Below are 15,379 nucleotides of genomic sequence, written 5' to 3'. Positions count from 1 at the left end.
AGATTATACTGAGTACCATATTATACGTTCATAATAGCATTCACCTTCCTTCTTGAAGACACCTACACTCCTTTTCTGTTGTTTCCTGTTTTTGCAATTTCCTCAGATTTTGGCTTCTTCTATCAGAACCCGTTTCTTCTTCCACTGCCCCCTTGTCTGCTAAGCTGCCTTGTCTACACTCGGTCCCTCTCTCTCATCCTCCGTCTTTGTATTATCTGTTTCGTCCCCTTATAACAGGAAATATGTTTAGCAGAACGTATTAGATTAAAGTAAACTTGCGGTGTCATGAAAATCTTAAACCATACTGATCAGAATGTAGTAAGGTAGTAAGGCGGCAAGAAGGTGGGGGGAGGGGAGGATTGTGGTTATATGCAAATACACTAGAATTCACAGAAACTAAAATGCTAAAACTTTATTAAGTACAAAACAGAAGGGTTTGAAGCCTTGATCTGTGATAAATCTTTATTTGGATTCCTAGAAAGGAAACAGAATAAATGTTAGACAACTTAGATATTGATCAAGGAAGATCTAAATTAACAATAGAAGCTTAAAGAGGTTGTCTAATTTAGAAAACTAATTGTCACATAGTGAGTTAATATAGTGGGGTCCTTTGTTCTGTATCTAAATCTCTTGACTCCAGTGGAGAGCAGTTTCAAAAGTGTCTCATAGTGTAATACTGTATTTCCCCAGTGGTGGCGCTGCAGGGAAATGGATTTCTTACTGACAGATTTCCCTTTATTTGGATGGAAAAAAGTACTGCATGCAGGAATTCTTATTACGTCTTAAAGAAGCGGATCTCAGATGGAAATGGCTCAAACATCTGCCTGCTGATTGACAGGGCCAGACATCTCACCCAGCCCTGACCACCTGGACCCTGCTCCACTGTACCAAGTAGCGGTGCAGGCACTGAAGCTCAAATTTGGCTTTGGAAGCAGAGACTGCACATGTGCCGCTACACCGGGTAGCTGATGGACTAAAAAGCCATTGATTGTAACCACTAGATGGCATGGACAGCCTTTGATTCAATCAGAGATCATAATACCTTGACACTGACAAAATTCTGGTATTACAGAAATATTTAAAGTTTTGGGACCTCCAAAACCAATACAATAAAATAAACCAATAAATGTCTATGTTACTACCATTAGTCACTACCACTTGCTGAAGTCAAAACTAAAGGGAAAATGCCCCAAGAACAAGCAGGAACTGAAGACAGTTGCAGTAGAGGCCTGGCAGAGCATCACCAGGGATGAAACCCAGCGTCTGGTGATGTCTATGCGTTCCGGACTTCAGGCTGTAATTGACTGCAAAGGATTTGCAACCAAGTATTAAAAAGTGAAAGTTTGATTTATGATTATTATTCTGGCCCTTTACTTTTGGTCCCTCAACAAGGGACAAACTGTTGTAATTCCTACACTGTTCACCTGATTTGGATGTAAATACCCTCAAATTAAAGCTGACAGTCTGCAGTTAAAGCACATCTTGTTCGTTTCATTTCGAATCCATTGTGGTGCTGTATAGAGCCAAAAATCTTAGAATTGTGTCAATGTCCCAATATTTATGGACCTGACTGTATGTCAGCCACTAACTCCCCAGGCAGTGAGTGTGGAACCACTGTGTGAACTGAACATATTTGACTTGGTGGCTACTCCTAAGGACGTTATCCTGGCAGTCCCCTGGTCTTCACCCTTTAACCCCTATACAGGGATCTGGACCTTGCTGCAGGGGAACCACCAGATGACTCTCTCCTGGAGTATTCTCTAGTTAGTTGACAGCTGACACATGTGGGTCAGAGAAACTGGTGCAGATCACCAAGGAGTAGGCAAAACCGTAGTCAGGGACATGCCGAGGTCATGGCAAGCAGAGTATGTGCCATCCGATAAACAATCTGAGGAAATCAGGCAGAGGTCAGGTAAAGCAACGAAAAGTCAAATCCAGGAAAACAGGAAGAAGTCAGTACATGGACAAACAAATGTAATCAGCACACCTTTGCAGGAGACTAGTGGACTAGAACCTATTGCTCAGGTACCCTCCTGTAGGTGGCCAGCAATTGGTTAAATTAGCTTGGGTGCTTGCTGCTTAAGAGCTGGAAAGAGCGTGCGTACAACCTACAGGCAGAGGAGCAGAAGCCTTGCTGTGAAGAAGCAGGCCGCAGCCTGCATGAGAGGGGAACAAATTTGATAGCTGTGCTTGCTGGAAGGAGTATGACAGCAGTCCCACGCCACCATACGTGTTGGAGCAGGTAAGTAGTAAAACGGCAGCCACAAGATGACCCAGTAACATCAGGGAGACACCCCAGCTACACAACTATTCCTGTGATTTCCCCTATGTGAAAAGAGCTCATTACAAATGTTTGTCATTATTACCTTGGTGAAGTGCTCCCAGCTGGTAATCTCTTGGAAAAGAGCATCTCCTGGACATGTGGTGTTACCAACCTGTCGATGACCTTGAATGGTATAGTTAGGCACGATGTAACCAGATCTCACGGCCCACTTCAAGAAATCTTTGACCAGTTTCAGTATGCGAGTATCAGGAACTGATGATGTGAAATCTCCAATGAAGCTAATGCCATAACCCACAGAGTTGTAGCCCTTGGTGTGAGCCCCAACCCAGTGCCAGCCACGTCCTTCATACAGGTATCCATCAGAACCTACCACAAAGCTAGGAAATGTGGACAAAGAAGACATTTTGTATTAAAATGTAATTTACAACCCTAATCTATTAGTTATCTATATCCAGTTCTCTTTTGTAACCCTAAATAATTTACTTTCAACTTTGGACACAATATTTATTTTTTGTTTGTAGGGTACCATAGGACTCCTCATGTCCAGCAACTGGGACTTGTCATGGAAGGGGCTCTTGCCTGTACATCAGTTCAGACTATAGGTCTCTGAGCACTTTGCTGTAGGAGAAGACTTCTTGGGTTTTGACTAATTAAGAATAGGTTATCGATAAGATAATATCTCTGCTTATCATTCTTAAATGTGTTAATAAGATGACATGAGATGAGCTGCGGCACGATGAGGTAAGATCCAAATGAAGTATTTCTTTAAAAAGTATCTTTATTAAAGTTGGTTTCTTTTACAGGAGGTGACACTTTTCGAGGCCGGACAAGCCCCTTCATCAGACCAAGAAACAATATGAAACCTTGATTTTTATTTCTGGTGGATCTAAATCTAGTCTGGTCACATAGGCTTACATAAATGCACAGCTACTTTGGAATAATTGAGATCAGAGGCATTGCTAGGGTCTGAAAACATCCGGGGCACAAGCCCACTGTGTTGAAATTGCACATTAAAGGCATGCTTAAAGGAGTGTTCTGGTTTATGCAAATGAAGTGCAGTACTGCAGACTGCAGTCATTATATAATACAACAACAAATCCAAGCAGCTGTGTCTTTTGCAAGTAGGTTTCTTTTATTTCATTCCAGTAAATGTCCTATAAACAGGACGCGTTTCGGCATATAAGCCTTTCTCAACACTGACCTTGATCGAATGGGTAAAGTCAATCCTAGGACCTTCAATCTTTCTCTTGCTGAAATGCAGGCATTGAGGTTACTGGAGAAAGATGACTCCATTATCATCAAACCGTCCGATAAAGGCGGCAATCTGGTCATTCTTGACCAGGATATCTATCTATGTATGTGCCTTGACCTGTTGAAAGATAGGGATGGATATAGGATACTATCTACAAACCCTACTCCATACTTTCTGGAGGACCTGAAACTGTTATTGTTGAGGGGTCTTAGCAACAAGGTTATTAGTCCATCTGAATTTGAGTTTCTCCTCCCTGTAAACCCATGTATAGCGACTTTCTACAGATTACCTAAGATACATAAAGGTACAACACCACTCAGGGGTCACCCAATTGTTTCGGGGGTTAATTCCCTGACACAGAACTGTGGTGTTTACCTTGATCAGGTGCTGAGGCAGTTCGTTGTGTCCCTACCCGCGTACACGAGGGACACAATGGACTTCCTTAACAAGATCGAAACACTTATTCTGGACCCTGACTGTCTATTGGCGAGTATCGACGTAGAGTCGCTCTACAGTTCCATCCCGCACCACTACGGACTCATAGCCGTTGAGTACTTTTTAAGAACGAGAGGCACACACTGTGGTTTACACAACATCTTTACCTTACAGTTATTGGAATTCACGCTCACTCATAACTTTTTTTTGTTTAATGCACGCTTCTACCACCAGCTCAGGGGGACGGCAATGGGTATTCCCTGTGCCCCGACCTATGCCAACCTCCTCCTGGGCTGGTGGGAAGATACATGTATATTTCCTGACCAAACGGTCTGGTGGGCCGATAACATTTTATTTTTGACACCCTACATTGACGACATCTTCGTGGTGTGGAAAGGTGGATCGGGGGATTTCAAAAGGTTTGTCGCCGACCTTAATAAAAATGAAATCTGCCTCCGATTCACCTTTGAACTGGACCTTAACACTATCACCTTTCTAGATGTCCGGGTGACTAAGGAGGGTGATAGACTTGTGATGAACATACACAGGAAAGCCACAGTCACTAACTCCTTGCTCCACTGGAATAGCCACCACCCTGTCCCCCTCAAACGGGGTATACCGAGGGGCCAATATCTCAGAGTTAGGAGGAATTGTTCTGAGGGCGAGTCCTTTTTCAGTGAAGCAAGGGGATTACAGGACAGGTTCAGGGCAAGGGGATACCCGCAGACGGTTCTGAAGGAGGCCTTCAAATATGCCCAGGGAAAGAATCGGGCTGATCTTCTGGTCCCAAGACACAGAGCCCTTGAGAGACATCAACCACTGCGGATTATCTCCACCTTTGATGTGGCCAGCCACATTCTTACCAGTAAGGCTACTTTCACACTCACGTTTGGTGCGGATCCATCATGGATCTGCACAAACGCATCCGTTCAGATAATACAACCGCATGCATCCGTTCAGAACGGATCCTTATGTATTATCTTTAACATAGCCAAAACGCATCTGTCTTGAACACCATTGAAAGTCAATAGGGGACTGATTTGTTTTCTATTGTGCCATATTGTGTCAGTAAAAACAGATCTGTCCCCATTGACTTACATTGTGTCCATTTGGCTCAGTTTCGTCAGACGGACACCAAAACGCTGCAAGCAGCATTTTGGTGTCCGCCTCCAAAGCGGAATGGAGGCGGAACGGAGCCAAACTGATGCATTCTGAGAGGATCCTTATTTATTCAGAATGCATTAAGGGCAAAACTGATCCGTTTTGGACCGCTTGTGAGATCCCTGAACGGATCTCACAAACGGAAAGCCAAAACACGAGTGTGAAAGAAGCCTAAGATAAGAACTGAGCTATAATGAGTGTTTATAATGTGAGAGCGCAGATATGAGGAGTCCGTCTGCTCCTGGTCTGACGGAAAAGACAGGAAATCCAAAGGGTGCTACTAGAGCATGTACAGAAGAAAGGATGCCATATTTTTTTTTAAATAAAGACCAATTAAAAAAATTATTTTTAGCTCAAACTGAATACATTGCAAAAATAAAAAATATTTCCCCCAAAGGTGTACATAGCTTTTAAATCACGTTTTCATGTTACATAATATTAATGAATTTTTGGTGATTTCTTTTTTTTAATTCTCTCTCTCGCTATATATATATATATATATATATATATACATATATATCACTAAAATCCTGCAGTTTTCACACTGGCCACTAGGCCTAAAATATGTTAAGATTTCCTGTCTTTTGAAAGAAGCTACATGGGCCACACACACAATGGACAGGAACTGACCCTATTGACTTCTATGAATTTTCTAGACATGGAGGGAGCTGATAAGCTGTGATATCACCTATTATTAATGGTAGATTTTGTGTTATCTACACAGAGGTGTTACTTGTCATTGTAATTCTGCCTGTGGTGATAATGATAATACCTACTAAAAAGTTACCAGTACAAGGAAATCACGACCTAAAAAACTTTAAAAAAATATACTGTAGATAGTAACATGGAACATTTAAAAAAAAAAATCACCAAAAATTAAAAAAAATATGTTTAACACAAAAAAACGTGATTTAAGCAATAGGTCATTTTCTAAGGACACATTCCCTTTAAGAATGCAGTTCTGGAGCATACTACTGGCTGTAACTCAGGATCTATAAAAGGTAAGTAAAGCAATAATTTTACAAAGTTAAACCAATATGTGTGAACAATATGGCTGCAGTGAGCTGGAGTCGAGGCTGACATTCCACAGGGGGTTTAGTGTCGTAACTGCATAGTTCTAGAGCTCATGTGGATATTCTTGGATGACATCACATTGTGGCCATATTGATTACATATGGTCATAACTTGAGTGGCTCAGTGGTTAGCACTGTTGCCCTGCAGTGCCAGGGTCCTGGGTTTGAATCCGATCAGGGGCAACATCAGGAAAACCTAGTATGGGCCTCCCAGTTTTCCCAGTACGTGTGTGTCAATCAATTCCCGTGCAATGCCCCAAATTTCTGATGAATTTATGTTTTTAAGTGAAAGAAAATGTCATGAAAAAGATTGTAATAAAAAACACTCTCACTCTCACCCACTCTATCTCGCTTTAATGTCAGAAACAGTGCTTTATAAATATGGCGCTCTTTTTTAACACCATATTTCTCAATGTATTTTATACCAAACAACTGGCATAAACACATTGATAAATCTCCTGTGTCCCTTTCATTACAAAGCTGGCTGCCTGCTGCCACCACTAGGGGGAGCTTAGTTCATACAAATTAATGCAGTAACGACTGACTGAATTAAAAGCTGTAATAATCTATCTGCACTTCGTATCCCCTAGTGGTGACTGCATTAAAATGACACGTCGTAGTTTTATTCCGGCCACCTCTCAGCATGTTTGCCGTGGTGCCGCCAGAACTCCGGCCCGCCCCCATTATAGTCAATGGGGCCGGAGCATACCTCCGACGGCAGCGCGCGTGCACTAGCGGCGGCACTGAGAAGGCTGCCACTAGTGTGAAAGTAGCCTAAGTTAGGTAAATTAGACTGATATGTGTGATGACAGTTTCTGTACAACGCTGTAGAATATGTTTGCATTATAGCAAATAGGCAAAATTTTTCGCACAGACCTATAGATCTGCCGATTGCAGACCTTTGACCTCCCAGATGCCGTGGTCAAATGTGACCATGGCACCTGAAGGGAGAAAATGCTGTATCCACACGCTTTCTTCCTTGTAACAGCCTCCCCTCACTGAGATCGGGGAAGCTCTTACGCTGTACGATTACGCCGGAGCCTGCTTGAAGCACCAATGCCTATTAGTGGTGTATCCCAAAACAGGCCTGCAGGTGGCAGCACTGTATTGGAATATACTGAAATCTATCTTATGTAATGAATATAAATCGCAGAAGACAAATAGCAATCCAGTGGATGGTATAGTCACGTAGGGTAACTAAAAAAAGTGAAGTTTAAAAAGTTAAATAAAAAGAAATGAAAAAAATCTAAAAGTTAAAATCACCCCGTTTTCCTCAAAATGAAGATAACAATAGAAAAAATCATTGGCATCTCTGTGTCTGAAATGCCTGTAATATAAAAAATAAATAAAAGTGGTCAATTTGCCATTTTTCATCACGTCATCTCCCCCAAAAAATTGAATAAAAAGTCATCAAAAAGTCATACACACCCCAACATGGTATCACTGAAAAGTACAGATAGCCCCAGAAAAAAAGGGCTTCCATACTATAAAAAAGTTATGGGGCGCAGAATATGGTGTTACAAAGTTATTGTTTTCCCTTTTTTTTTTTTTTCAGTATTATAACATAAGAAAAACAATACAAATGTGGTAATGCCATAATTGTACTGGCCTGAAGAATGAAGAGCACAAGTTTATTTCACTGCATAGTGAACTGTAGCAGAATTGCTTCTTTTGTTTTCCAATTCCACCTAGTTTAGAATTTTTTTTCCAGTTTCCCACTAAATCCTATGCAATAATAAAAGGTGCCATTAGAAAGTACAACTTGTCCCGCAAAAAAAGCCCTCATACGGCTATTTCAACAAAATTTTTTTTTAAAAGTTATGGCTCCGAGAAGCCAGGGAGTATAAAATGAAAGCACAAAAACAGAAAATCACCCGAGGTAGAAAGGGTTAAATCTTAATACCTTATGTAACGCTGATAAAAATAAAAATGCAGCAGTGTGCGCCATCTAGTGCTCAAGATGTGAACAGCTGATGTGCTTCTTATTCCCTTACCTGTAGCCAATGTCATCCCAGCCTCGATCCTCCTGGTGGAATCTCTGCATACTGCGCATGTTTGCTGCAGATTCCTGGAAGGAGACACTAGGCCTAGAGGGCTCTGCTGTATGATGGATATAGACATGAGACAGGGGTGGCTTTAGTAAAGTTGGGGTGCCTTTATATGGCTTGGCCTCCCACATGCAGCGAGGTATCACAGCAGGACATTCTGTAGAAAAATACATAATAATATTAATATTGGAAAATCAGGTTACCATGGTCTATTTCCATTTCAGGTTACTGTAGAATATAGGTCTTTGTCCATTGGTAGGCTGCTGCTCATCTTATAAAATCTTAAAGGGGTTGTCCAGGATTTTTATATTGCTGGCCTGTCCTCGGGATAGACTATCAATATCTGATCGGTGGGGCTCTGACACCTTGCAGCTGTTTGCCAGCACTATATAGCTGTGTCCATTGTGTAGTAGATGGAGCAGGTTACTGCAGCTCTCTTCCCATTGAAGTGAATGGGGGCAGCAGAGCAGTAACCAGCTCCGTCCACTACACAATGGATGCAGCTGTGTCGGAGCTGGATCTACTCTGAAACAGCTGATCAGTGGGGATCAGGCCCCTGCTGATCAGATGCTGATGGCCTCTTCTGAGGATAGGCTATCACTATTAAAATCGTGGAGTCCCCTTTAAAGGGAGTTTCTGGTACTCCCATATCATTTATAAAAGAAAAATGCACTAATACAATAGATGCAAACATTATATACGGACTAAGCCCTCACTCTGATATGATAAAATCTGAGACTCGCAGCCAATATATTTTGATCAAAACACATCTGTGCCCGCCTACCAGCGCCACGGTGGTCTCAGTCAGGCAGGTCTTACTCTAAACCTACCTTTGCCGTTGAGCATCTACATTCAGGGGAGCAGATCCTGCACATATGGTGTGCTGCTCCTAGTCACCTCTGTGTGCCTCCAGCAACCAATGAGAGGAGGAGCACGCACAGCTATATGTACCACCTAATCAAGGCCGCCTATGGGATAGGAGGGGCAAAAGGTGCACAAGAATGCTACTCCCAGGATAATAGGAACGCATTCACACTTGAAGGCGCCACTCCTTCAAGAGTATATTACAAATTAATAAAAAATCACAGAAAAGGATAAAAACACCCTGCACTATGTAATAAATGTATTAGGCCCCTTTCACACGAGCGAGTTTTCCGTGCAGGTGCAATGCGTGACGTGAACGCATTGCACCCGCACTGAATCCGGACCCATTCATTTCTATGGGGCTGTGCACACGAGCGGTGATTTTCAGCATGTTCTATATTCAGGGTTGCAGCAAGTTCTATATTCAGGGTTTTTCAAGCAACGCAGGCCCCATAGAAGTGAATGGGGCTGCGTGAAAAAAGTGCGGATGCGGTGCGATTTTCACGCACGGTTGCTAGGAGACGATCAGGATGGGGACCCGATCATTATTATTTTCCCTTATAACATGGTTATAAGGGAAAATAATAGCATTCTTAATACAGAATGCATAGTACAATAGGGCTGGAGGGGTTAAAAAAATAATAATAATAATATAACTCACCTTAATCCACTTGATCACACAGCCGGCATCTCTTCTGTCTTCTTTGCTGTGCACAGGAAAAGGACCTTTGATGACGTCACTGCGACCATCACATGGTCCGTCACATGACCCATCACCGTGGTAAAAGATCATGTGATGGACCATGCGATGAGCGCAGTGACATCATCAAAGGTCCTATTCCTCAAATAGGAAGACAGAAGAGATGCCGGCTGCGCGAACAAGTGGATTAAGTTAAGTTAAATAATTATTTTTAATTATTTTTTAACCCCTCCAGCCCTATTGTACTATGCATTCTGTATTCAGAATGCTATTATTTTCCCTTATAACCATGTTATTAGGGAAAATAATACAATCTACACAACCTTGAACCCAAACCTGAACTTCTGTGAAGAAGTTTGGGTCTGGGTACCACATTCAGTTTTTTATCACGAGCGTGCAAAGCGCATTGCACCCGCGCGATAAAAACTAAACAACGGAAAGCAATCGCAGTCAAAACTGACTGCAATTGGGTACCTACTCGCACGGGTTTGCCGCAACGCATCCGGGCCTAATCCGGACATACTCGTGTGAAAGGGGCCTTATATTGTGCAAGATGTTTTGTATCTTTTTCTGTGATTTTCACTCCCATACCATCTAATGTGTATGGAAGTGTCTTGGCTTTCGCCCCAATGGCAGATGTTGAGTGAAAGAAGGAGTCAGGCTATTGGATTTTAACCTGCCCAATTCATTTGCAGGCTGCCACCAAAAGGCTTTTACTCATTGTGCCACTCAGCCAGGCCTAGCATGCATGTCAGCTGAGTGTTCAGCCGATATCTTTGTACGGTTTATAACCAGTATTGAATTCAATAATATCTCAGTATGCAATCAGCTCCCTCTAGTGGTGGTGCAGGTGACCAGCACATTATATCTTAACTATGTCTTGGGGGATTTAGAGCTCTGTATTAGAAAGATGAAGCTGTGACTGCTATAAAGATATGTTAAGAAATCCATCAGCACATAAAATCTGATGCAGATGTCGCTGGATGGTCAGGAGGGCCCCGTACACATTAGGTTGTCTAGAGATCCCACCAAAATCGGCAGGTTCTCACAGCTTTTTCCCCAAAAATTGCTTCGTTAAACAGATGGTGGGATGTACCTAAATACTGCTGTTCGAACACTTTGGCCACTTCATGAGCAATGGAGTTCAACAGCTCATCTTTGATAGCATGTAGGTCATGATCTTCAGCATGTTCTCTGTAGCAATTAATTCCTTTACGTATTTCATCTGCTAACTGCCCCTCCTTTAGCAGATCCTGGAAGCCCTGTCTCCGGAACGCACTCTTTGTTGGTCGTCCCCAGTAGTATGACTGGAGTAAGGAACTCATTTTCTGGGTATCTTTGATTAGCATCTCTCTCAGCAGAGTGCCATCCAAGGCACCATTGATATAAGCTAGAGTTAGGTCACACTTTGAAGGGGCTCCTTGTAATTGGAAGGTTTTGGGCATAGAAATGGAATCCCAGAATCCATCAGGAAAATCTCGTGGTGCTTTCCGAGGCACTTCAGATTTAGCAAAACCCAATGCCAAAGACATTGCGAGAGATGGATTGTCTTCTTGTAGATTCTCACATTTCCAATCAACTTTCCATCCCCAGAGCATAGCTCTAAGAAAGGGTATTATTGCCACCGTGCTTCCATCAGGGGCCAAGACAACTCCTTGCTCCTGCCAGCTCTCGCCTTTTGATGCCACGACTTTGTGAGTTAATAAAGTGTGGATAAGAGATGCTTGCTCAGCACTAAGAACCTCGGGGGAGCTGGATGGTAAAGTAATGGTTGAAATTAGGAGTTGAGCAAGATCCTGAGCAGAAGAATCTGGCAGAGCGGTCTCCAGCTCCTTTATGAGACCAAGAAAGGTGTCAATATTCATGATAGGACCTAAGGGAAGAAAACTCAGAATGAGGACAAGGAGGGGTCAAGCCAAGTTGTGTGTTACAGAAGATCGGTACTTGTCAATTACAATTCTGAGGATCTGACAATAAAAATGGAGAGAGGAAGACAAGATACCAAATACTCATCTTTATGTCACCTGCAGGACAATGGAAACATACATTTACTTGGTCTTAAAGATCTGGGCAAACCGTGGAGCTGATGCTAAAGGGGTTCTGACTGCCCCATCCATTTCCATTGATAAATCTGGCCCAAAGATGACTGACTAAACCAATCAAGACTACGATTAACAGGCAGGGCTGCAGAAGGAAGAAGCAATGTCTCTAACAGCACATACCATGTTCGGAGTCTGCTGACTTCACTGATGCAGGCTATTTTACTTTCACTTTTGAAAAAAAAAAACGATCTACCAATTCAGGCTATAAAACTGCAAATAAAATATTTTCAAAGAGCTTTTTGTCAGCCCAGTCCCAATTAAATGTCCAGCAGTCCAAAATCTATAAAATCAACAACTTGCCTTGAAAAGGGTCACTTTGTAGCAGGAAGGAACAAGTAATTTTTCCTCCAACTGTAATCCCTGCTGACTACTGTACATGTACTTCCTATATGGGAGGGTCCTAATCTGTTAACCCATTTGAGGACAATTGATAATCACCTTGATATAGTCAACTCATCGCAGGAAGCCAGAACTTTACCCTTACTGGAATTTGGTAATATGGAGTCTGATCTTAAATGGCTATGGACACCTTTGAGAGTAATTTTCTATCATTGCATTTTACAAATATTGGGCTAAAATTATTTTTTCAGTTCGTCTTCATTAAAAATTTCCAGCTTTTTTGTTGTTGTACAGCATTCACCTTCAGTGTATCTGCAGACCTTTTCTTTCTGCTTTATTCCCTTCACTAACAAGCCACTTTTCACGTTAAATCCCAGGCCAATTTTCGCAAATCTGACGTGTCACTTTATGTGGTAATAACTTTGGAACACTTTTACTTATCTGTCATGACAGGCAGGCGGTGGGCTTCCATCCCCCTGCGCTGCCGGCGGTCCCCATTCTCACGGCAGCCGTGACGCTCGCTGCGTCCGGCTGCGCTTCCCAGCTCCCGGTGTCTCCGTCGTCATGGTGACGGAGGACTCGGTACGTCCGGCCGCACTCCTCCTGCAGGAGCGGTCGGCGTTCCCCGTCACCATAGGAACCAGGTGGGGCTAAGCGCCGAGCTAGACACTCGGCGCTCGGCTACTGTCAGGGACAGTAGCCACGTCACATGATCCCTTTCCTCCACTATTTAAACAGGCAACCTGCTGGCAACAGGTTGCCTGTGATTTCGTCTCTTGGGCTGTGTGTATAATATATTATCATCTTACTTGACCTCTGGTATTTGACCTTGATTGCTTCCTGATCTCCCTTCTGCCTGCTCCCTTGTTACTGATGCTATCTCTCGGATCGTTTTTGGATTTGTCTCCTGCCTCCTCCCTTGTATTGATGTGACCTCCTGGACCGACCTCGGCTAGTTGACCCGCCATTGCCTCTCCCATTACTGGGTACCTTTGTCTTGTCCCCTTCCCTGTCTGTCCGTTTGCCTACGTCTCGTATACCGCTCTCTGCCTTGCTGTCCGGTTTCTCTCTGTCTCTATCCTCTCTACTTGCACTTACGTAGGACAGGGACTGTCTCCCAGTTGCGCCCCGTCACCTAGGGTGGGTGGTGCAAGTAGGCAGGGACAGGGTTGAGGATGGCAGTCAAGGGGGTGCACTTCCTCCCTACCTTCCTTCCCGTGACAGAATCACAGGCCTGATTAGCATGGACCCTCTACAGAGTCTCACCGAGCATGTGCAGGGTCTTGTTCAAATTGTGCAAGAGTTAGGGGAGAGGTTACAGGCACAGGAGGCTGCCCGAACACCCCCCATTTCAGCTCCCGCCACCATTCAGGTGGAACCGCATATTAAGTTACCCGATATGCGGTTCTCGGGTGATCGCCAAAGTTTTTTTAGCTTTCAAGGAGAGCTGCAAACTTTATTTCCGACCACGACCTCACTCCTCTGGTCCTGACCAACAGAGGGTAGGGATAATCATCTCTCTGCTTCAAGGGGACCCCCAGGAATGGCCCTTTTCCTTGCCGCCTGATTGCCCTTGTCTGAATTCTGTCAACCTCTATTTCCAGGCACTTGGGGTCCTTTACGATGAGTCTAATCTAAATGCCCTTACCCAGGGGGATCATCCTGTGGAAGATTATTGCACCCAGTTCCGCAAGTGGTGCGTTCCCTCGGGCTGGAACGAACTAGCGCTCAAATGCCAGTTTAGGGCAAGGTTGACAGAGAGGTTAAAGGATATGCTGGTCTGTTACCCTAGTACGGACTCTTTAGAAGAGACCATGACGTTAGCCATCAGATTAGACAGACGGATTAGAGAGAGACAGCGGGAGCATTTGTTTTTCCCTCATACCCTTCTTGAACCTGAGGGTTCCCCTGTCGAACCCAAGATGGAGGCTCAGTTGGACGAGCCCATGCAGCTTGGGATGACGCGAAGAGAACTACGCCTTCGTTGGGGCTCTTGTTTCTATTGTGGCGATTCCGACCACTGGGTCCGTCAGTGTCCCAAGGCTCCTCCTTCCGGAAGATCGTCCAAGTCAGAGGGATCCAAGGACAAGATACTCCCGGAGGTGGTAAGAAGCAAACTATTGCTGCCTGTCTCAATTGCTTATGGGGTCTTAAAGGGGTCAGGAAGTGCTTTTGTGGATTCAGGGTCAGCATTTAGTTTTGTTGATCTTAAATTTGTACAGTAGAACGGGTAGGGATCCCAATACTAAAATTGTCCACCCCGATCCAGGTGGTCGCCATCGACTCTACCCCCCTGCTGGGGGGCACGGTAAACTCCGTACTCCCGAGATTACCCTGTCTGTAGGGATCTGCCACTCTGAGAAATGTTCTTTATTTATTCTAGAGAATCTTCCTGTTCAGGTAGTCCTTGGCATGCCCTGGCTTCAGCTACATAACCCGGTTATAAACTGGAGTTCAGGCGAGTTAGAGAAATGGGGTCCCAACTGTAGTTCTTGCTTAACTGTAGTTCAAGCTGGGGTTTCTTTAGATGCCATTCCTCACTTTATTGCTGATTTTCATGATGTTTTTTCCACTGCTGAGACACTCTCCCTCCCCATAGGCCTTATGACTGTGTTATTGAGTTGGTTCCCGAGTCAAAATTTCCTAAGGGACGGATTTACAATCTTTCCGGCTCTGAACGTACTGCCATGAGAGACTACATCCAGGAGAGTCTTAAGAAGGGGCATATTAGGCCCTCCACCTCTCCCTTGGGAGCAGGGTTCTTTTTCGTTAAGAAGAAGGACAGTGGTATCAGACCCTGTATTGATTACAGAAACTTGAATAAGATCAAGATTAGGAATCAATATTCCATCCCGTTGATTCCTGATTTATTGTCACGGGTGAAGTTTGCAGATAGCTGGAACTTATGAATAAACGAGCGACTGGCTTGATCCCAAATTAAGGAGCTTATAGGTGAGCCATATAAAACCCTAAGAGCTTTCCCTGACTGCTATGCACATGCAAGGGTCTCGATGGTAGACGATTGCATGCCCACGTACCTAAGTCTGTGTGACACCTGAAAACCCTATAATAGTGACAGGACACGACCACCGTCTCCCTGCACTTAATACAGACGGAGTCA

At 43.8% G+C, this 15,379-nt stretch overlaps 2 protein-coding genes across 3 annotated transcripts in view; both read right to left on the bottom strand.

Annotated features, from left to right (window-relative positions):
• The window catches only part of RASAL3 (RAS protein activator like 3), a 71,647-nt gene extending 71,352 nt beyond the window's left edge, over nucleotides 1-295 (bottom strand). Inside the window, exon 1 of the mRNA XM_040414714.1 lies at nucleotides 45-295. The gene's annotated coding sequence lies outside the window, so the exon portion shown is untranslated. The remainder of the gene's footprint in view (nucleotides 1-44) is intronic.
• Nucleotides 296-389: 94 nt separating this feature from the next.
• Nucleotides 390-12,313, bottom strand: PGLYRP2 (peptidoglycan recognition protein 2). Of its 2 annotated transcripts, XM_040414715.1 has the most exons (6): nucleotides 12,220-12,313; nucleotides 11,773-11,841; nucleotides 10,914-11,690; nucleotides 8,200-8,410; nucleotides 2,367-2,661; nucleotides 391-474 (listed from the first exon to the last, which is right to left on the bottom strand). In XM_040414715.1, exons 2-6 carry the CDS (start codon nucleotides 11,828-11,830, stop codon nucleotides 463-465), a joined length of 1,353 nt encoding a protein of 450 aa, XP_040270649.1. In that variant the 5' UTR covers nucleotides 11,831-11,841; nucleotides 12,220-12,313; the 3' UTR covers nucleotides 391-462. The 2 variants fall into 2 exon arrangements, with proteins under 2 accessions (XP_040270650.1, XP_040270649.1); XM_040414716.1 differs by lacking the exon at nucleotides 11,773-11,841 and having other exon boundaries at nucleotides 390-474; nucleotides 12,220-12,295.
• Nucleotides 12,314-15,379: the final 3,066 nt, after the last annotated feature.

This window comes from Bufo bufo, chromosome 1 (genome assembly GCF_905171765.1).
Source record: "Bufo bufo chromosome 1, aBufBuf1.1, whole genome shotgun sequence".
In the NCBI taxonomy this organism is placed as follows: Eukaryota; Metazoa; Chordata; class Amphibia; order Anura; family Bufonidae; genus Bufo; species Bufo bufo.
The sequence above is the reverse complement of the archived record's forward strand: the minus strand, read 5'-3'. Positions and strand labels throughout refer to the sequence as shown.